We start from the raw sequence: 22,959 nt of genomic DNA on the forward strand, positions 1-22,959 counted from the left end.
GAAAATTCAAGAAAAATCCAAATGTCTGTAAGTATTGTCATTACAGGCAATGGTAACAGAAGGTTATGGGGGAATTCTATGTTCGAGTGTTACCTCTTATCCATATACAAACCATGTAAATTAGTAAAAAGATACATCAGGGTAGGTGGGATACTATAACAACATTGAGCATATTGTTATACTATTCCACCCACCTTAATGAGGATCCTTTAGGTGTTGCAATTCCATATCCTTTGGAATCCAAATTGCCGCCAACTTTCATGGTGTCGCAGGGTTTTCTTTGTTCAATATATTCATTCATGGTGGACTCCAGCAAGTACGCATATTTTCCTTTAGATTTCCGTACACGGGCTACACCTTCAGCTGTAGTCCTCACAAATACAGATGGTTCTGCACTTTTCATGTAGGTCCACATTTTATCAAATACTTGAATTTTAGATCTCTGCAGAAAGAGGTCAAGTAGGTAATTATCCACATAGGAAGTCAATACAAACTATTAACAGAAAAAACGGCACCAATTATGGAGCATTAAGCTAATATCTAGCTTCATGGAGAAGAGGCACAGAACAGTCTATCGTAATTATAGATTTTGAAATACCACTCAGCTGGTTTTTCTATATAAATCCTAAAATATTTGCATAAAAGAAAATATCTTACATGGCTAACCAATTTAATTATATTACATTATATCATTTCTTAAAGAGCACTACCAAACATATATTTCGTTAATAGATAACTCTGTGGATATAGTAGTGGATTGTTCTTGTTTTATCCATTCAAGTCAATTCTTACTTATGATGATGCTAAGGCAAACCTATCACAGGGTTTTCCTAGAAAGGTTTGTTCAGATGGGTTGGCCACTGCCTTCCTCTGAGATTTCTGTGATTAAACAGGGATTTAAGCCTTGATCTCTGAGAGTACTCGTCCAACATTCAAACCAGTATAACATACTGGCTCTACCATACTACTACATACAGATATTTCTATAGATATTTCCATAGACAATTACTGCTGAATATAATCTCAAATAAAGTTTATGTCATTTCCCCCCAGGCTTGTGGTTCAGATTTGCTATGAATTGATATTACTTCTGGTGAAATCATGCTGCCAACTCTACAACTGCATCCTAAGATGTCACACACATAATTGTAATACTCTGAATCTATATGAATGAGATAAAATTCAATATTTGACTTTAGTCCTAGACGTTTTGGACTTCAGTTCCCAGAATTCCCAACTGTTGACCAATCTGGCTGGGGCTTCTGGGAGTTAAAGTCCAAAACACCTGGAAGACCAAAGTTTGGGAATCATGTGTAGCAAGTGTCTTTGACAGATTAGAAATGTTTTCAAGATAACCTAGCAAGACATTTTGGTGTTCCAAGGAGGAAAACTGTGGACTGGAGCAGTTAAAATTCCTATCAACGTGGCTTATTATGTGTCAGGTTTTTTAAAAATTAGATAGGCCAAAAGTGAGAGGTACTAGAGCACTGCAATGATAGGTGGGACATAAAGGCACTTATTTACCCTCTCTATAATGGTCCAGATTAATAATGGGAGGAATGATGCTCTAAACTAGCTCATTCAGTAACTTCCAGACACACTAAATGGAATTAAATTGACAAAATATGGGGTGGGATACGGAAAGGGTTCAGAAACAAGCTGCTGCTGAATATTTCCCTCCCTTTTATGAGCTCAGTCTAACACTTGTGTTATCACAATATGGGTTTTGTCCATTCCTGTTGCCAGCTCCCCCCCCCCCCAATATTTACTTCACCTCTGTAAAGGTAGGGAGGCAAAAGACAGAGGATATGCTCCTATAGTACAATCTAGCTGGGCATGCAGAGAGACCATCCCAGGCACAGTGGGAAGCATACTTTTTGATGTGTCCTGCCATACATTCAGGGGACACTATAAATTACATGAAGTGTAGAGCTGTAACTCAATGGTAGGCAATATGTTTTACATACAGAAGGTTAGGGGGCTATTTGAAAGAGGTTAGAAAAATATCTGTATGAAACTTTGGAGAGCTGCTTTCAGGCAGTCAACAGTACCAAATGAATAAAAATCAATAAAAAGCAGCTTTCTATGTACCCATATAGAAAACTTCCCATATCCTGTGGTGGTGGCAATGGACACTGTTGAATGCCTACTGGGCAGACCATAAACACAGGCCTGTTGAACTTTTCTTCTGTTTCTGCTGTTGCAGTCAATCCACCCTCTTATTGACCTCGTCTAACCTACTGCAGGAGCACGTTTGGAAGAAGAGGAACTTATAAAGCCCTAGACGGCTTGAGTCAAAACTATTTGAAGGACTGAATTGCCTTTATGAGCCCATTAGACTTCAAGATCTTTTGGAACAGAACTTATCTGTGTCTTTTTACCTTTTCTGGCTCATTTGATGCTTGCTCCCAGTCTTTGGGATTTCCTCCTGAGGGAGGGCAGGATAGCTCACTCCCTCCTGTCCTTCTGTTGGCAACTGAAAACATTCTTGTGCCACCATTTTTTTTTAGAAACTGAATGGAATGGGATTTTAATGATGTACTGTACTGTTTTATGGTTTTCTGTGTTTTTTTCAAGTTATGTGGCTGCATTCTGGAATAATTTATTCTTAATGTTTCACCTGCATCTGTGGCTGGCATCTTCAGAGGATGGTGGCATGGAAGCATGTGGCGTATATATACCTGTGGGACCCTTGGTTGGGAGGAAGTGGTTTGCCTGTTAATTGTGAAGTTTGTGTGTTGTACTGTGTTGAATGGCAAAACCTGGAGGTGAGTTGTTGAGAATATGCCTAGGGGATTTGTGTTTATTTAATTAGTAATCCATTGTCTGCAGGGGAGACCCCTGACCCTAAATGGTGTTCATTTGCATGTGCCGAGTCTTGATTTTGGTGTTTTTCAGGACTGGTAGCGAAATTTAGTTTATTTTCAGATTTTTTTCTTTCCTGCTGAAGTTATCTAAGTGTTTGTGGCTCCTCTGAAGATGCCAGCAACAGAAGCAGGTGAAACATCAAGAATAATTCTTCAAGAACATGTTCACATAGCCCGAAAAACACAGAAAACTATGGATGCTGGCTGTGAAAGCCTTCAGCTTCACATTGTACTCTTTTATTTATACTTTTATCAAAGTTTTGTATTGCTTTTAAAATGTTGTATTGTTTTAAAATATGTTGTTAACCACCTTGAGTCTCATTATTGGGAGACTTGAATAAAATAAATAATAATAATAATAATAATAATAATAATAATAATATAATAATAATAAGTCATAATCATAATCTTTCCTATTTGTCTTCCAACTCATACTTGGTATTAAAATGCAACTTTGATCAGAAATGTTCTATAAAATGCTTTAAAAGTCATTTAGGTTTTCATCTTGGTTCCCTAAATGACTTTTAAAGCATTTTATAGAACATTTCTGATCAAAGTTGCATTTTAATACCAAGTATGAACCCAGATGAAAGCACTGAAAATATTGTTGAATTATTAGACAAATTTGGGGAGGTGTCGGGTTGTAAATTAAATAAAAGCAAATCAGGAATTCTGACAAAAAATCTAAACAAGGATGAACAAGGGAAAATAGAGAAAATATCGGGCATTCAAATTGTTAAAAAATTTAATTATCTAGGGCTTCAAATCTCTAATAAATTAGCGGAACTATTTGATAATAATTACAGTAAATTATGGAGGGAAATAAAAAGTGATTTGATTAAATGGAACAAACTGCAGCTTTCCATGATGGGAAGGATCGCAACTATAAAGATGATGGTTCTGCCCAAAATGTTATATCTGTTCCAAACTATGCCCATTAAAATCCCCAATAAATGCTTTTATGAGTGGGAGAAAGACTTATCAAAATTTGTTTGGAAAGGGGGAAAACCAAGAATTAAACTTAAACTACTACAAGATGCAAAAGAAAGAGGCGGTCTAAATTTACAAAACTTAAAGATATATTACGAAGCATGTTGCCTGCTATGGACCAAGGATTGGATTATGCTAGAAAATAACACACTGCTAGATGCAGAAGAGGATGGAATACTCTTCGGGTGGCATGCATATCTGATATATGGGAAAGGGCAACAGAATAGATCATTTGGATCACACTGTATAAGAGGTTCACTAATTAAGGTTTGGAATAGATATAAACTGAGAATAATCCCGAAAATACCTAGTTGGACTTCGCCACAAGAAACTTTCTACAGAAAAGAGATGCATAAAGAAGGAGATTGGATTAGGTATAGAGATATTATTGACACTAGTAAATCTGATTTGTTTCTAAAAACTAAAAACCAATTAAACAAAGAAGGGTGAAACATAAACTGGTTTGTTTACAAGCAATTACAAGAACAATTTAAAGGTGACAAGAAGGAATTTGGATTTGCCCCACCCCGAGATAAGTCGGAACTATTTCAATGTATGGTAGATAATACTAAAAATGTGATAGGGAAGCTATACAAATTGCTGTTAAGCTGGGACTTGGAAGAAGAAGTCATGAAGCAACAGATGATCACATGGGCTAACAATATTGGGCACCCTATGAATTTAAATCAGTGGGGAAAAACATGGAGAAACAATTTCAAATTTACGGTCTCCCAGAATCTACATGAAAACTTTTACAAAACGTTTTTTAGATGGTATTTATCCCCGGTTAAATTGGCGAAAATGTCCAAAAACTCAAACAACAAATGTTGGAAGTGTAAGACTGAAGTTGGGACCTTCTACCATTGTTGGTGGACATGTAAATTCGCTAAAGAATATTGGAATATGATTAACAATCAAATTAATCTAATTATGGGTAAGGTAATTAAACACAATCCGGAATGCTTTCTGTTAGGGATCTTTGAAGAAGAAATTAAGGGGAGAGAGGAAAAACTGTTGTATTATTTGGTCGTAACGGCAAGAATTTGTTATGCGCAATATTGGAAAAGCCAGTCCAATCCTTCAGTGGAAGAATGGATATTTAAGATTTATGAAGGTATAGAAATGGACAAATTGACTCAAATTTTGAAGGATAATTTTAAAAGCAAGAATAGTGATGACTGGGAAGGATTTTATAAATTCTTGGAATCCAAATGGGGTAATATTGCCACATGTTATGTATGAGAGGTATATATAAATATTTTCTCTGTCTGTAACTAAGATTATATAATGTATTATGATTTATAAATAATTTAATTGTTACATTTGATATAGGGTAGGTGGGTCTAGTTTGTAATATCTTTGCATTTCAAGAAAGGCATGTTAGCCAAAAATAGAACAGATACTGGTGATAGGAAGTCATTTTTTTATGTTGTATGTTTGTAAATATGTCTATGATTGGTAGAATGAATTTGGAAGAACAGTAGGAAGAGGAAACGAAGGCCCGTTACATACGGGCTTAAAAGTACGCGCAGACAAAATGGCGGCAGCTGTTCTGCACAGCCGCCACCATTGATATGTCATGGCCGCGCCGCCTCCAAATGAGGCGGCGCGGTTGTGACGTATTGGGGTCGCGGCTGGGTGCCTAGGGTGCCCTTTCCGCGACCCCGGAAGGAGCTCCATTTCGGAGCTCCTTCCTCATTTGGTCCGCTGGGTGCATCCTTCAGATGGCTGCGCCCAACGGACCAAAGGAGAAAGGGGCCAAGCGGCCTCTTTCTCCTTCTCCCCGCCGCCGCGGGGTGTCCTTGGAGCTTGAAGCCCCAAGGACACCCCTTTCCAGGCTGCGGGGAAGGGGCCTTTTGCCGCTTCCCCGCAGCCCGGAAAGAGGCGGATCGGGGCCTCAGTGGCTGCCGCTCTGGTCGCTGAGGCCCCGATCCGGCGGGGAAAGGTGCACCTACAGGCCACCCCAAAGGGGCGGTCTGTAACGGGCTGAAGAAGAAGAAGATTAGGAATAGGCGAGGAGAGAAGAAAGTGTAGAGGGTTAGTGTAGGTCGATTCTAAGTATTAAGGCTAGTTAAGGAGGTGGAGGTAAGGAAAGTAAGAAGTAAGAAAGATTAAGAAAGGAAGATTAGTTGAAGGTAAAAGGAAAGGGTGAGTTCTTTTAGTTAGGTTTCCTCTTATATATTTTGTGTGATTAAGTACGATTGTTTTGCCTGTTGTATACATTTGTCGGTATTGTTTGTCTTTGTATCTATATTCTTGTTTTATCAATAAAATTCATTTTAAAAAAGTCATTTAGGTTTTGACGAATCTCTGTCTCAATGGAACTTCTTGGTAGTGAGTCAGTATTTGATAATGTGGAGGTCATTAGACAGAAACCTTCCTATATCATATTCTTCTGTTTGAGAGGATAGAAAAGCTAAAATTTGGATTTCCCAACACACTGTAGCTTCAAGAAGCAGGTCCCTATCAAGGGATGAAAAAATCATATTCACAAATGTTCTTGTCCTCATTGAAAAAGGGTATCTTGACATGTCACCCTTTAACAAAGGTACCACTGTGAGTTTAGTTCTCATACAGATGAGCACTGAATTCTGTATGAGAGCTAAAAGATCAGTGCTGTTTTTTTCTTCAGCAGTAACAGGAAATAATACAGTTGGTCCTTCTTATACACGGATTTTTTATACACAGATTCAAGCATCCACGGTTTGAAAATGTTCAAAAAAAGTATAAATTTCAAATATCAAACCTTGATTTTTCCATTTTTTATAAGGGACACCATTTTGCTCTGTCATTATATTTAATGGGACTTGAGCATCTACGGATTTTGTTATTCATGGGGATCATGGAACTAAATCCCAGTGGATAGCAAGGGTCCACTGTAGTTCTGCACAAGAAAAGTCTTTGGAAGAGAACATGTTTTTACGCAATACATTGCATTTTGTGCAGCCCCCATTATTTTATGCAAATACAAACCATCACTTTTTTTTGCCAGAAGTCTCATTAAAAAAAAAAAGTCTTGTCCAATGTGGAAGAAACTTGTGAAATTCTCCATTCTAGCATGACAAAATGTAATCACAAAGAAAATGTCTATCAATATTGTAATTCACAAGTTGCAGGATTTAGTGGTTTATGAATAAATGTTATCTAAGGGGTGGCCTCCAGCCTCCTCTTTTACAGCCAGATCGGGGCTGCAGAAACTGCAAGCCGTGCCCCCCATCTGGCCTTTGCAGGGTGCAGAAAGGAAACGCAAAAAGCAGCTCTTTTTGTGCCCTGCAAAGGGCTCAATAGATGCAGCGCTGTAGCTTTATGGCGCTCCTTCAATGCTGCTTCATGCGGATGCAGCAGCAGAGAAACCCCATGATGCTGCACACTGTGTGGATTGGCACACGGGGCGGATCTGGGGTGTGCATCATGTGGACGCCATGTTCCGACTCTGACTCCAAGCTGGCCTTTAAGGCTGGTCTGCACAGCCCCTAACTCAGTGCTTCTCAAGCTATCTGATGTTGGGCACCTGGAATTTTTTCCACCTACATGCCAGGGACCAGCACTACATTTGTACTTATTGAGAAGCACAGACCAAAGTGGCAACAGAATAAACATCTGTGGAACATTTAACTAATAATATGCCACCAGTAGCCCCTTCTTTAGTCTATTATCTTCTTGTCACTCAAAGATTCTGGACAATAATCAAGGGCATCTCTATGTACGTAAAAGCTGCACAGCTCATGAGATTGCTAAGACACAAATCAATCAGTTTTAACAATGTGTTCCATTTATATTCATTAAGCTGCCTTCATAAAAGAAAACTCTTTCCTAGAGACACTCAATTAAGGATTTCAATTATGAAGAATTTATCAAATTAATTAGCAATCTACATATCTAGTGGGCCATCAGATAACTTTTTCATTTTGTCTTACTAAAATCTATTATTCTCAAAATGAGGTTCTATAATTAGCATGTCATTTACAGAAATAACTCAAAGCTGGACTAAAATTTGAACTGCAATCAAAAGCAGTAGGACTACCAACAGGGAAGTAGACTTGCAGCATAAATTTGATAATAGCTCAAAAGTCTCCTAATAGACTTTGTTGTGGTAAAAGAAAACTATGCATTTAAATGCACTGAAATGGTTCAGATTAAAAACAATTTGGAATAACTTCAAAAAAGACAGAATTAGATTTGATTATATTAGATAAAGAGAAAAAGAAAATCTCTAAATTTTACAAATTGTTACTAAAGCTAGAATTAGAACAAGAACAAATAAAACATCACATGATACAATGGGTGCAAAATATAGGAAGGAATATTCGATTAGATGCATGGGAAAGAGCATGGGGACAGGATCTAAAATTTACATTATGCTCTGATATAAAGGAAAATTACTATAAAATGCTATATAGGTGGTATATAACTCCAAACAGATTAGCAAAAATGTATAAAACTGAAAAAGGCAATTGTTGGAAGTGCGGGAAAAGTGTTGGAAGATTATATCATATGTGGTGGACATGCCCCAAAATTCATAAATTCTGGATAGAAGTGCATAAGAGGATAACTAAAATAATACAATTGGAATTCCTGATGTTACCGGAATTGTATTTACTGAATATAGTAGAAAATAAAGAAGTGAGGGGAAAAAATTAAACCATTATTATATTTAGTTACATCAGCTAGAATTACACTCGCAAAGTTTTGGAGAAATAAAGAGATACCGGGGATAGATATTTGGCTAGAGAAAAGTTTAGAGGTGATAGAAATGGATTTATTGACAATGAAACTTAAGGAAGAGGAAAGGAGAGAGGAAGATCCAATTTGGCTAAATTTGAGGAAATTATACATAAAGGGGAAACTAAGTTAATAAGCGAAAGGGAAAGAAGACGGAAAATGAGATGGTGAGATAAACCGTCTTGTTATATGAGCGGAAAGATGAATGAAAAGTGTATAATCTTAGATAGATAAGCTAGAGAGGTGGTTGTAATTGAGAGACAAAGGAGATGAAAACTTAACATTATTGAGGAATAGATGTAACGTAGCTAATAAAGGTAACAGAATGATAAGAGTAAGAATCGGGGGGGGGGGGGTTGAAGGGTGTAGAGTAAAGAAAACTGATAAAATACGATGTGGTAATAGTATACTCCTTTTAATTGGATAAAAATTCTAATAAAGATTATTTTTAAAAAAAGAAATGGTTCAGATTGTAGAGTAAAAAAATCTGTCAAAGTTTTTAAAAAAAGAAATCGGTAGAACACATCCATTTGGAATATAAATCATCATTGATGTCATTCTCAGCATAACAAAAACAAATCAAAAGGGTCATCCCTACTAAGGAAGTTTACAAGAGGGTCCTTTCCATTTTTCAAATGTGTTTATTTTATTTATTTTTTTGCGTTTTGGACTTCTTCCCTTTTTATGCAAAAACTGTATTTGGTACAAAATACAATGTATTGTGTAAAAATATTTTATTTAACTCCCCCACAAAAATAATTGTAACCATATATTTTGTAAAATTTTAAAAACAAGATCTCCAAGTGCAAGCACTAAAATTAAAAAAACATCTCAAAGCATTTTTTTGGGGGGGGGGCAGGTAGGGGATGGGATATCATGATATGGCATCATATTCTTTCACATCGACAATGAGTAAATATTTGAATATTCTTTGCATCCCTAATGTTGTTGTTGTTGTTGTTATTATTATTATTATTATTAACCTTTATTTATGAAGCGCTGTAAATTTACACAGCGCTGTACATGCAATCTTTTTAATTAGACGGTTCCCTGCCCTCGGGCTTACAATCTAAAAAGACATGACACAGAAGGAGAAGGGAGTGGTGGAGGAAAAGGGTAAGAGGTCCAGCAGTTCCTCTCTACCTCCAAGGCCTGGACCAAGGCAGATGGACTGGAGGGAGGGCTTGGCTTCATAATGGATGGTTAATCATTTTCCAGGGAAAATACATACTCTCAAGTGGGATAATACATATACAGTACATGGTTTGATCAACAGGCACCAAAAGAACATCAAATAGTAAGCAACAATTATGCAATGCCTGGGAAGGCTTCTCTGAACAGGATGGTTTTCAACTCCATTTTGAAGCTGGTTAAAGAAGTGATGGCTCTTGCTTGTGGGGGAAGAAGGTTCCAGGAGTGAGGGGCAGCAAGTGAAAAGGGGCGAATCCGGGATGGGGCAGAGGAAATCCTGGGCTGAGACAGCAGACCTTGACTACCAGAACGGAGGGCCCTGGTGGGAAGGTGAGGAGAAAGAAGGTCTGATAAGTAAGGAGGGGCCAGTCCATGGAGGGCTTTAAATGTTGACAGCAGGAGCTTATACTGAATGCGGAAAGGGAGGGGGAGCCAGTGAAGGGATGCCAACACAGGAGAGATGTGGTCAGAGCGGTGGGTGGAAGTGATAATGCGTGCAGCTGAATGCTGAACAGAGATTAAAGGACAGAGGTGACAAAGAGGAAGCCCAGCCAGGAGGACGTTACAGTAATCAAGTCGTGAGATCACTAGGGCATGGACCAGGATCTTGGCAGTAGAGGAGGAGAGATATGGTTGGATTTTGGCAATATTGTACAAAAAGAATCTACAAGCCTTGGCTGTGGTCTGGATCTGAGGGATACACGACAGAGAAGAAAGATAAAATCAAGACTGCGGGCTAGCTGGACTGGTTGAATAGAAATGTTGTCCACAGAGACAGAAAAGGAGAGTTGAAGGGTGGGCTTAGGAGGAAAGACAAGAAGCTCCGTCTTGGTCATGTTGAGCTTCAAACGCCGATGGCGCATCCACTATGAGACAGCTGTGAGGCAAGATGAAACTTGCTGTTCAAGCCTTGGAGAAAGGTCAGAGGTGGAAAGATACAGCTGGGTGTCATCGGCATACAGATGGTAGGAAAAGCCAAGAGAGCTAATGAGTTTTCCTAAGGACAGTGTGTAGAGAGAAAACAGAAGGGGACCCAGAACAGAGCCCTGGGGAACTCCAACAGATAAGGGAACAGGAGAAGAAGTCTGGCCCCCTGCAACTACTGCAAAAGATCTGCCAGACAAGTAAGATCTAAACCAGTCGAGAACAGAGTCTGAGAACCCAAGGTCAGAAAGTATATCAACTAGAGGACAGTGATCAACAGTGTCAAAGGCAGCAGACAAATCAAGAAGGATGAGTACAGAGTAAAGGCCATTAGCCTTGGCCTGTAAAAGGTCATTCGAAATCTTAGTGAGAGCTGTCTCAGTAGAATGCCTTGGGCGGAAACCAGACTGAAAGGGATCGAGGATGGAGTTGGCTTCAAGAAACTCAAGACAGCGTGAATAAACAACCCGTTCCAAAACTTTAGAAAGAAAGGGAAGAAGAGAAATCGGACAATAGCTAGACAAAGAGGAGGGGTCAAGAGAAGGTTTTTTCAGAATTGGGGAAATGAGAGCATGTTTGAAGTCCGAAGGGAAGGAGCCTGTAGAGAGAGAGAGATTGAAGATATGGAGAAGCGAGGGCAGAAAGGAGGGAGCTATAGAGATTAGAAGATGAGTAGGAATTGGATCAAGAGAACAGGTTGCAGGTTTAGAAGAGTTCAGAAGTGTAGTGAGTTCATCCAAAGAGGCAGGAGGAAACAGAATTTTTTTTAGGTGAGGGCAATAGAAGATTAAGAGCAGGAGAAGAATCGGGGGGGGGGGGGACTATCTCAGAGCGAATAGTGGTAATCTCAGAGATGAAATAATTAGCAAAGTCATTAGGAGAGAATGATGAAGAGACAGGAGGAGAGGGAGGTTTAAGCAAAGTGTTGAAGGTGGACAACGAACGCTGCGGGCGCCTCTCACTGGCAGAGATCAATGATTGATTATTGCAAAACAATAATATTTTTGGGGAGAGAATTGTTTTTGTTGGGATGTGTGTGGCATGCATATGTGTTTGTTACCTCTATTTATTTTATTTTTATTTTTTAAAATCTGAATTTTTCCTTTGGATTTTACTTCCATAAGGTCCATATCAAGGTATTTTGCTACCTAAATCAAAATACAAAATCATGTCTCTCCTCCAATTTGAAACAGAAGCTGCCCTGAATAACTGAATATTCCTTCAACACAGGTAAAGGACCAAAGATGTCCATTACACCTGAGGAAAGCAAGTTTTGGGGTGGGGGTGGGGGTTCAGGGCAAACTGCAGAGCATTCACAGCTTATTTCAAATCCAGGTCACATGTCTGGCTCTTTATATTCATTCCACAAGGACAACATTTGGCAGCAAAATTACAAGCTGGTGTTGGATTTATACATGCAATGAATAATTTAAACTCTAGTGCCAATAATGGGCCTTGTATTTCAATTCATTTCACAAACCACAGAGGAGAAAAGCAAAGCAAATATAAGAAATATAGCTGTTACTTAATTTTTCCAAATAAAATAAGGGTTGAGAATGAGATTCAGTATCACAGTGAAGGAAAATAAAGTTCCACCAGGCAGATCTCTGCTCCATCTCCCCTTTGTTTGCAGGGAGGACTCACCATTCTCTGAGCCCCCTTGACATATATAATGGGTGGGGGAGGATGTATAATGGCTGGGGGAGGATGTATGTGGATGAGAAGTGTATGACCATGGATGCATGATATTTAAAGCATCCTCTAATAGCTCACAGAGGTATTCTGGTGGTTCTGGAAGATGACATCATCATTGTGCTTCCAGTTACTGGAATACAGTTAGATGATTTTCAAGTGCTCTCCACCATCCTGTAGCCATTAAATCACCATGTTGGCTGGGACCCAGCAATAGAATGGTATTTCCAGTGGTTAGCAAACCATTACATGAAATAAATAGTCAATACCTCCCTCTTCAACCTTAAAAAGACATGTCTAGATATATGCTGGATTTACACCTATATGTTTCACCATTGGGATGCCAGCCAGGAATTAAATTAATTAAAGAGTCTTACCCTAAAAAATTCTTTTGTTGAACCAGAATCTAATGTTCCATAAGCAATTTCTGTTTGCTTAGACAAATCTTCAGCACTTTCAATGGGAGATACCATCCTTTCTACCGTCAGGAAGGCAGCTAGGTTAGCCGTGTAGGATGAGATTATGATCAGGGTAAAGAACCACCATACACCTCCAACAATGCGCCCAGACAGGGATCTAATAATAAGCACGGAATAGATTTTTAAATAAAATGAGTATCCTGAAAAGAATACCATTACCAGGGCTATGTATGTGCTGCATTGTGTAACAAAGGGAAGTATTTGTTTTTCATACTGTGCTGTTATGTCCCCCCCCCCCCCAAATTGCAATGAGTGCTAGTGACGTGGGATATAAAAACATATTTTAAAAAATTTGCTAGGATAATTTTCCTCAGGTCAATTGGTGTCATTAAATTCAGGAGTCCCATCTTGAGTTAAGGTATTAATCCATCAGTCCTTCACTGGACACTACACCTGTAAAAGAAAGCTGCTAACATTACATTGCTGCCAAATTAAAAAGTACGGTTTTCATGATAACTCAGGTGAACCTACTTGTGACAACTCAAACACATATTCAAGCTCATGACTAATGTGTACAAAGAACATTTCACAACTGGATTCAATGCGCAGAAGCTATATTTTGACTGAGTGAATCAGTAAGTAATGTTCTTGGTACAAATTACTATGTCCTCTTTGAACTTCACTGCAGATTCTTGTATGGTCTCATTAGAAAATCCCAGCAATTAACAGTGAAGGCCAAATATTAAACCTATCAAACCACAGCAAGAGATTTTGAACTGATATGCTCTGATTGCATGCTCATATAAATCAAACACAATTACACTTACATGAATAAAATAAAAAATCTTACAAAAAGTACATTTCAGAACCTAGACTCGTATTCAAGTGCTAGTCTCAAATAGAGTAAATCCACCGAAATAGGGGAAACTTAATAGGTCAAACGTAAGTTCCATTGATATAGTGGGTCTAGGTCAGTGGATGAAAAACCAATCTAGTCCAGCATTCTATCTATTCATGGTTGAACATTTGTCCATGGGAAGTCCACCAGTGGCACATGAGTGAAACATACTCTTATGCTCCCCATCAACAAATATATAAGCATTGTTGTTACTGAAGAGAATATTTATTGAGCCACTGATAGTCTCCATGGATTTATCCAATCCCATTTTAAAGCTTTTAAAGCTGTCAATCACTGCTATTTCTTTAGGTGGCAAAGTGATTTAAGAATAACATGGATATAATTGCAAATACCTATGAGGAATATTTATTTTTCTCATCCTGCTAAGGGTGGAATTTAGGAACCAAATCAAAAGTGAGGGGAAAACACCTTAAAATGATGGTTGTAATCTATTTTAGAGTTTTGGAGCAAATGTTAATAACGTGGCCTATAGTTTCAAACTTTTTCAAAGCTTTGCCCTTTTGAATTTACAAGCAACTTTTCACCTTAAGTGGGAATTCTTTGATTGATGGACTATTTATAAGGCATAGAAGTAATTGGATAAGAATATAGGGCATGTGACTGCCAACTGAACATGTTCCTTATTGGTGTGCTCAATAGAGAGATTTTTTCCCATTTGCATTTGTTTCAAAGTGTGCAGTTTCCTCTATCCTTATCAGTGCCCTGTAGAGAAGGCAGTACTTTAGCAATCCTATGCAGGACAATTCAAAAGGCACACTGAGTTTACTGTAGAGGTATTGCAAGGTATGTGAACAGACACTTTCAGACTTAAAAAGTTTTAGATCAGATATGAGGAGTGGCAATCCACTGGGAGCTAGATTCCTTTCCTTGCAACCTATTGTGGCCTGAATGATGAGCCTCCGTATTCGATGTCCTTGTCCCTAATTTCTCCTGGATAGAGTTTTTCTACTCACTTTTTCTACTGAGAACCTGTCTTTGCTCTTCCTTGCCCTTTCCCAGTTGTAAAAGGGAATGAAAAGCAAAGCATTTTGAGCTTGCACGTGTGGACACTGTCAGAGCCCCTATAATGGCTGTAATTATGATTAGCTTTATTCTTCCACTTTTGCTTGTTGGATATAAGAATATAGGGTATGTGACTGCCAACTAAATGTGTTCCTTATTGGTGTGCCTCTGTGATTGGAAATTATGAAATTCCATTCAAGATAGCCATTAAGGTAGAGAGAAGGCAACTGTGATTGGTTTGCAGTGGCTCATACTATCACATTTTCAGCCAGAAATTACCTGAACTGTATTCTGGTAACGGTTTTCGTCTGATTTACATTTCTGGATTTTTCAGCTCATGTTTGCTGTTTCAAGTAAGTTTGGGATAGAGATTATTGGGGGCATTTTATGATTACCAAACTGAATATATCTTACGGTCTACACTTTTCCACTTGACTTTAGGAGCCAGAACTTGGGAAAGGGAAGTAACTTGTACATAGACCTCTGGGGCTGGGTGGGGAATTTTCCAATACTGGATTAGGCCTGTGGGTTTTTCCCTTTTTCAAAAGTTACTGCATTAGTTTGCAGCACCTTCATGAGAAGGAACTTTTAAGTGTGGTCTCTAAATACACAAGTGTAGGTTATCAGCCATAGATGTTGATTGGTTTCTTTCTCTAATATACTGTATCTACATATATTGCTTTTCACCATTCTACCTCTGTCTAATTTTTAATTCTTCAACTGATATTCTGCAAGACTGTTTAAAATTACAAACTTGATGTATTATGTATGAAATCACCTTTCTCTCAAAGAGGAAATGTTCTATCTTGTCTGGGTCAATAGTGATCTGGGATAGGATTAGCTAACATAATAGTTGCTATATAATTGGAGCCCTGGTGGCGCAGTGGTTAAATGCCTGTACTGCAGCCATTCACTCGAAACCACAAGGTTGCGAGTTCAAGACCAGCAAAAGGGCCCAAGCTCGACTCAGGCTTGCATCCTTCCGAGGTCGCTAAAATGAGTACCCAGACTGTTGGGGGCAAATTAGCTTACTTGCTAATTAGCTTACTTGCTGTTCACCGCTATGATCTTTGGAATAGCAGTATATAAATAAAACAAATTAATTATTATTATACAATTGTTTGAATTCCTGATTTCATTTCTGCCACGAACTCATCCAGGCATCTCAAGGAAGCCTCTCTTTCTCTCTCACACCGTACACATTCCTCATCATTTGCAATATGGAGTGATAAATACTGATCTTCAAATGAGGGCTGTTTTGAGGGTGGGTGCATGATGAACTATGATTATAAATGTAAAATATTGAATGGCTGGTAAATATTTAAGCTTAGACTTATCTAGGTTTTGTTTGTTTGGGGTGGGGGGTGTTGTATCAACATAGTACTAGTCTTCCACTTTAACATGCATATTCAGCTGCTAATTTATTGCAAATACTTTGCAGCCAAGCTTTAATTTATTAACCTCAAAAAAGCTTTCACCATCATATTATTTTAGGTTTGGAAATAATATTCAGGAATGGAAATAATATTCAAAAATGTTTGGAAAATGATTTAAAAAATTAAAAATAATTTAAAAATTATTATTATTATGATTATTATTTTAAAAAATCTGTTTCTTTAGTATCAAAAACCCCAACAAGGTGAATCCCAGAGTGGTAAGAATCTTCATAATTGGAGATTATGCACAAAATTTACACATAGTGCTTTTATCAGCATTTTCTGTGCAAAAAGTTTTATTTTTGCACAATAATAGCATTTCCTGTGTACAAAAATTCTGTTTCATACACAGAAAATGCATTTCTTTATGAACAAAATGTGTAATCATTTTGTGCAGAATAAGTCCCCAACTATAACACTTTTTTTGAAGAAAACAGCATTCCTTGCACAAAAAACTGTATTTATCTATAGCAATATTATTATCAGTGAGAAAATTAGTTTTCTGTGCAAATACCAATGTGCAAAAGTTTGCACAAAGTAAGTCCTGAACCATGAATGTTCATTGAAAATTGCACAGCTTTTAAAGACTTTCTCACAGTGGAAAGAAAATTGCTAAAATTACTCATTACTTCCCTTAAGAATGAAATTCGTGAAGAACTGCATCCCTATTTAACATACGTGAAACTCTGCTTTACAGTCAGGATTTAGAGTATATATTAATATTTTTTTTATTTTAATTTCTGTTTCATTTCTCCAAGTAAGACAAATCTGCTTTAAATTTTGAATTATTTGCAGTGTTCTCTGAAATCCTGAGTAACTCATTTCTTTCCCACATGCTGATTTTAAAAGGGAGTAAACATAATGTTTCTACCATTAAAATGCAGCACACCTTTACTGACTGAGAATTTGATGACAGCAACCTGTTTGGTAAACAATATTAATCCAACCAAATCAGATGCAGGCATGTAATTAGCTGTTTCAGAAAGATTAATAAGCAGACAAGACTCTTTTAATCAACACAGAAGGGACTGAAGCCACCCATTCTGTGATTACTAAAAGGAAATACAGGAAGAACTAGAACCATAGAACAGTCATTTGTTCAGAAGGGAGGATGGAAGGATAGGAAATGAAACATATCCAGAAAAACAAAAATCTATATAACATTAGCATGGTCAACTATTTATGTAGAATTAAATTTAGAATGTAATAGGAATGTAAATAAGAATTTAATTAGGAATACATCTCACCAGAGTGGGAAAAACTGCACCGGAATGACTCTTGCTAATGTTAAAACTGTTCTTCAACTGCAAATTATTGATTGCCAACTTTAAAGCACCTGCCCCACTTCTTTACTAGAGACTTGGAATGGACAACTCTCCAGAAAGAGCACATTGTCAGAGATGATGATCCTGTGGCCACCCTGGCCTGTGACTGACAGAGATGCCCAACTTGCCTCATACAGTATAGTGCAACAGCTCTTTCTACTATATATATTTTATTAACATATCTGTCTTATCACCTTCCCATTTTCTTCTTTATCTCAAATCCCCATTGATTAACACCACTTTTAAAAAATTAAATGAATTGAAAATTACTTTTTCCAGCTTTGTACTCCCTTCGTATTGTCTAACATGGCATCATGATTCACTGCTAGTTTCACCCATGTTATTTTCATTACCCAAACTTAAAAAGGATATTTTATAATTCCCCAGTGACACAATTTTCTGTTCACACCTCAGAAACCTTTGTAGGGTGTGTGTGCATGTGTGTTGTTTCTATATATTTCAAACAATGAAATGGGTGCAATGTTAGGATAGTGGGCCCTCAGCTTGTGGACCTGAATAATTCCCAGCTTTACTACCTTCTGCAATCTTGCCACCTTCTGCAACTAACTAAATTTCAGCTTTGATGCAATATTCATATTTGAACATGTGCCCAATGAAGCCATTGAGTGTGGAACATTGCACACACTATGAGGGAAATGAACAGCTGGTAACCCTTCAAAAACAACATAAATAAAACATATATTGTCATTAGGTTCAGAGTTGTAGAATACTCAAGTCCACCAAAATCAATAGGCTCAAAGTCTATATTCTTATATGAACAAGAGGGTTTTTTTTTTTGTAAGCCAAACAACTGTATCCAGAATTCTCTTCCCACACACTTTTGCAACATTCACATAATTATTGAGTTATCAGAAGACCTTTAAATAGAAAGACCTTTAAATAGAGTCCAGTAATTTTGCGAAAGGTAGAGGGGAAGTTTTAAGCAATAAGCAGGACACTACATAAAGTGAAAAGTGAAGGGGAAAGAAGTATTTCATAGCTCATTAACAATGTGCTACCCTTTTTCCCATCACAGCACCTGTGAAATCAGTGCATCATTGGCTGTGAATGAGAATATGCAGCAAAAACACGGTACCCCTCCAAGAAGGCATGGAATGAGAGGAACCTTATGCATTTTATGGCCTCTGCATGGTGTATATAAGTTCACTAGGTAAAAGATCAGTGCTAGGAGGAAACCAATTGAACAGTCCACTGGTTGCATCATGTGTTGTTGATTTTCGTGGAGAAGATCGTGGATGCTTTTGAAAAACATTTCAACAGCTGGTATTTCTTGAGAGTGAATATATATGCACCATGAACTTCCTACGAGAGACCAAAAATGCACAAAGCTGAAATGAGTGTGTAACCAACCTTGGCGAAATATCGCATCCTTGCTGCATAAAGGCACCCAAGGAAAACCAGAGACTATTAAATATCCCAAATTCATTAGATGATTCGTTACTTTGCGTTTCTCTTCCATCTTCAAACTCCTCAGTGTGCCATTCGTATGGACTAAATCTGCTGACCAGGAATAAAACAACACTGACCCCAATGTAGGCAAAAACAATGCACATCCAGATCTCATATGCTAAGGGATCAAGAAAGGAAAAGACTCCTGGCTTGGACTTCTGAGGCTTCTTGATCATTATAGATATCCCAAGGCTCATAAAGGGTTTTGAGAAGTCAATCACTTCTTCTCTCACCAGTGTTATAGTTAATGGAGCAATTGCAATATCAGCTTTCTGTAATGGAAACAAAAAAAAATTATAATTTATTCAATATTTAACAAGGGAATAGTTTCATTGCTTTTGTATGACACAAATGAAGAATGCAACAGCAGGGGCATGGATACTAATAAATGCAACACAAGTTTCCTACTGAGGACTAAAGTACTGAGCAAACTGTCTGTGATGTTCTTCTTACTGACATATATCCAGCCATAAGGTTTTCCTTTGTCATGCAAGGATTGTTTCTTTATAAGCATGGTTTGCATAATATTGCCAGCACACCACAATATTTCTCAGAATTCTTATGGCATTTATATGTACAGAAGATCTACATATGTAGGAAAGGGTGATGACAGATAGACATGCTGGCCTCTTTTCAAAAACACATTTAACTCTTGATTCATTCTGGTTGAACTGCAGCTGTCATATTGTCTCCATGGCTCATAGCTAACTCCAATGGTTAAAAATGGAGCTTACCCCATAAACAAGTTCGCCAACCATTCCATTCCAGATTTTTGTTTCCGCATCCCTGGCCCCATACTTGCCATCAGCAACAATTGTGAGTTTGTATTTGAACCCACAGTGTTTGGCAATTTCTGCAGCTAAGTCCACACAGTAGCCCTCATAGCGCTCATTTCCTTCAAGCAAATCAATGTTTTTCTTTGCCATAACATACGGAGATTCCTGTGCAGAAAAATGTGGCTTTAATTGATAGGAATATTACAGGAGTTAGTTATCTATTCATTGTGCACAAGTCTGGGTGAGCAGCAAATAAATCAAGAAAAATCTGCATTTCTTTGATGAATAATTCAGGATTATTTATTTGGGAATCATCAAAAATTTTCAGTATCATAGCAAGCCTTACAGACAGATGGATCAACAGCAGCTTTCATAATTCTTATTAGCATTAATGGAAGATGCATAACAAGAAATAAAGGAAGATTTTTCTAATGAATACTTGCAGATTCAGCATGTTCTTGTTTATTTCTCTCAAGTCCCACCAATCCCAAGAAAGATCATATAAAAATGACAATAAACATAGGGCTTACCATCATCAAAACAGCTGATTAGTTGTTGGTCTCTTTAATAATCCTGAAAAGTTATGCACTAAATGAACAACTCTGAACAGTCATTAACTTAGTGGATAAACATCATGACATTCCTACCATACTACTGTATAGCCACTATTATAGAGAGAGGAAGTTTCAAACTCTGCCATTTAGTGGAGAATTTAAAACTGACTAGAGAGAGAAAGAGAGTGAATGAGCGAGTTGTGCATTCAATTCTGACTTGGCAACTTTTGTTCCTTAAATGAACAGAACAACAACTTAAGCAAAAAAGGAAAGCATACTCCTGCTACAATAGAAAGAGCACTTCCTTGAAAATGGTTCCCTTAATGTTTTTGTCTGTAAACATTTAAAAAGTATAATCTACCATGAATACTGAAAAATAAAAGCAAGGACACATTTCAAAACCCTTACAACTATGCTAAAACAAAAGGGAATTACACCAAAGATTTTACTTTATTTCCAAACAGAACATTTCCCAACTGTTCACACACATTTACAATGAAAAAGGCAGTCAGTGTTTTACTTCAACAGAAACCCAAATCCAATTATAAGATTACAATTCAGAGTATCCATTTCACAAAAAATGTGCTTAATTACCATAATAGTAGTGACAATAATAGTCTTATTCTCTAATCCAGAAGAGTCGTTCCCAGCGAGACCATCAGTAGGAATCACAACCAATTTATCTACTTCACTCCAATATCCAATCTGAAAAAGTTTGTAGGCAGCATTCAGACTATTACTATTTCTCTTTAAAGAATATTTTTGATAAATCAAATCCATATGACAAACTACATTCTACTGCATGTACTCAAGAACTAATGATAGCTGTATATTTCCACAAGTGTAATAAGTATCATATATTCTATAAAAAATAAAAATTGGTGGAAGCATAACATTCATCATTCTGTTGTAATATACAGTTTAAGTTGATACAATGGACACTGCTAAAAGTAAGCCAAAAGTAAGGCCTTTAATATTATTTTTTTAAAAAAATAATATTAATTTCAGTGGGAGACAACCATCTTTCCCATATTGAAAAATCAATGGGAAATTTTATACCTAAGTTGGAAGTATTGAAGTCATTAGGAAAATCACAATTTAGAAAATTCTACAGTCAGTTGTTTAAAACCTGTCATATTTAACCTCCACCTTATTTCTAATAACTTGTAATATACAATTTAAATTATTTTATTTGTTCTATCAGATTATACTCACCTTAAATTATGGCCATCATTGACAAATTATAAAAAAGAATTTTAACTCCAACATACACACACACACACACACACACACACATCTTTAAATGCTGAGGAACCTGTGGCCCTCCAGACATTGATTATTACTTCCACCATCCCTAACCAGATGAGGCGGGAGGGACCTATGGGAATTAGAGTCAAAAAACATCTTGGTTTGCAGACTCCCTAAGGCTGCTTATATCATTGTATTAAGCTTTAAGGCACCTACTTTCTAAATAACTTAACAGGAAAAACTGAAGGTACTCAAAATTAAAAATTACCTTCCGGGGACCAATACTTTTGAGTTCCATGACATTTATTGTATAGTTAATTCTCTTTCCATTTTGATCAAACTTTATGTTTCCTGTTAATCCTTCTACTTGAACCTATGAGAAGTAAAAATGGAAAGAGAAGCAGAGACAAACTGATTAACTGAAAATGCATTTACAGTGACAAAGGCTTTACTTGAACAGTTTTTTCCAGCTTACATCTCACTTAATTATCATTCTAGATATGTTAGATACAAAGATGTATGTGTTCCTCATATTTTTATTTTAAAAAAATCAAGTCCAAGACATTTAGATTGGTTCTAAAATGTCTACCTGCTTCAATGCCCTTTCTATTTCCACACCATGAGACCAGGGCACTGCTGGGTTTGCAAGGCAGTCTCCAGCATTTCCTCTTCTAGAAATCTCAACCCGCTGTTTGCGCAGATTCCGGAAAGCTGCATCCATCACTTTGACAGCATCATAGGTTAGAGCTGATGTATACTGAACGGGAGCAAATATAAAAACAAACCCAGGTTAAGAAGGCTACTTCTTCAGAACTAGCTCAAAACTGTTTATTTACACTACTGGGGGGAAATCATTATATTTATATCCCTAGTGATATTTTCCTATAATACATATTGGTTTCTTTTAGTAGAAATATCTTATAGTGTATATTAATACAGTGGACCCTTGTTATACACTGGGGTTTGGTTCCAAGATCCCCCATGTATAACAAAATCCGTGTATGCTCAAGTCCCATTAAATATAATGACATAGCAATATGGTATCCCTTATAAAAATGGAAAATCAAAGTTTGATATTTGAAATTTATACATTTTTTTGAACATTTTCAAACCGTGTATGCTTGAATGCGTGTATAAAAAATCCGTGTATAAGAAGAGCCGATTGTACTGCTTTATAGTATAGACTTCCTTATCTTTTGTCAATAGACTACTCCAGCTTCCAAGTTGTTTCACAGAATTGAAATGTTACTGTTTATGTATTTGAACTAGTGCTTACATGATTTAGCTACTAATTTTTAGCAGACAGATGGAAATTAAGAAGAAAGAACATCTTTTGAAAGAATAAAAACAGCAGAAGAGACCTATGGCAACTGAAAGACCAGAGAAGGCTAAATGTCTCACAAAATTACAATCCCCAGAATTCC

General features: G+C 37.2%; 1 protein-coding gene across 7 annotated transcripts in view; it reads right to left on the bottom strand.

The window, feature by feature from the left end:
• Positions 1-22,959, bottom strand: part of GRIA2 (glutamate ionotropic receptor AMPA type subunit 2) — a 108,750-nt gene that overhangs the window by 6,289 nt on the left and 79,502 nt on the right. For all 7 annotated transcript variants that reach the window (XM_089525608.1, XM_089525607.1, XM_089525610.1 and 4 more), the window contains exons 7-13: positions 22,125-22,292; positions 21,804-21,908; positions 20,882-20,992; positions 19,692-19,898; positions 18,859-19,229; positions 12,764-12,962; positions 195-442 (exon numbers count right to left, since the gene is read on the bottom strand). In XM_089525608.1, coding sequence (XP_089381734.1) covers positions 195-442; positions 12,764-12,962; positions 18,859-19,229; positions 19,692-19,898; positions 20,882-20,992; positions 21,804-21,908; positions 22,125-22,292 — 1,409 coding nt within the window. The remainder of the gene's footprint in view (positions 1-194; positions 443-12,763; positions 12,963-18,858; positions 19,230-19,691; positions 19,899-20,881; positions 20,993-21,803; positions 21,909-22,124; positions 22,293-22,959) is intronic.

Source organism: Sceloporus occidentalis, unplaced genomic scaffold (genome assembly GCF_023333645.1).
Source record: "Sceloporus occidentalis isolate IW3139 unplaced genomic scaffold, rSceOcc1.0.p SCAF_5, whole genome shotgun sequence".
Classification (NCBI taxonomy): domain Eukaryota; kingdom Metazoa; phylum Chordata; class Lepidosauria; order Squamata; family Phrynosomatidae; genus Sceloporus; species Sceloporus occidentalis.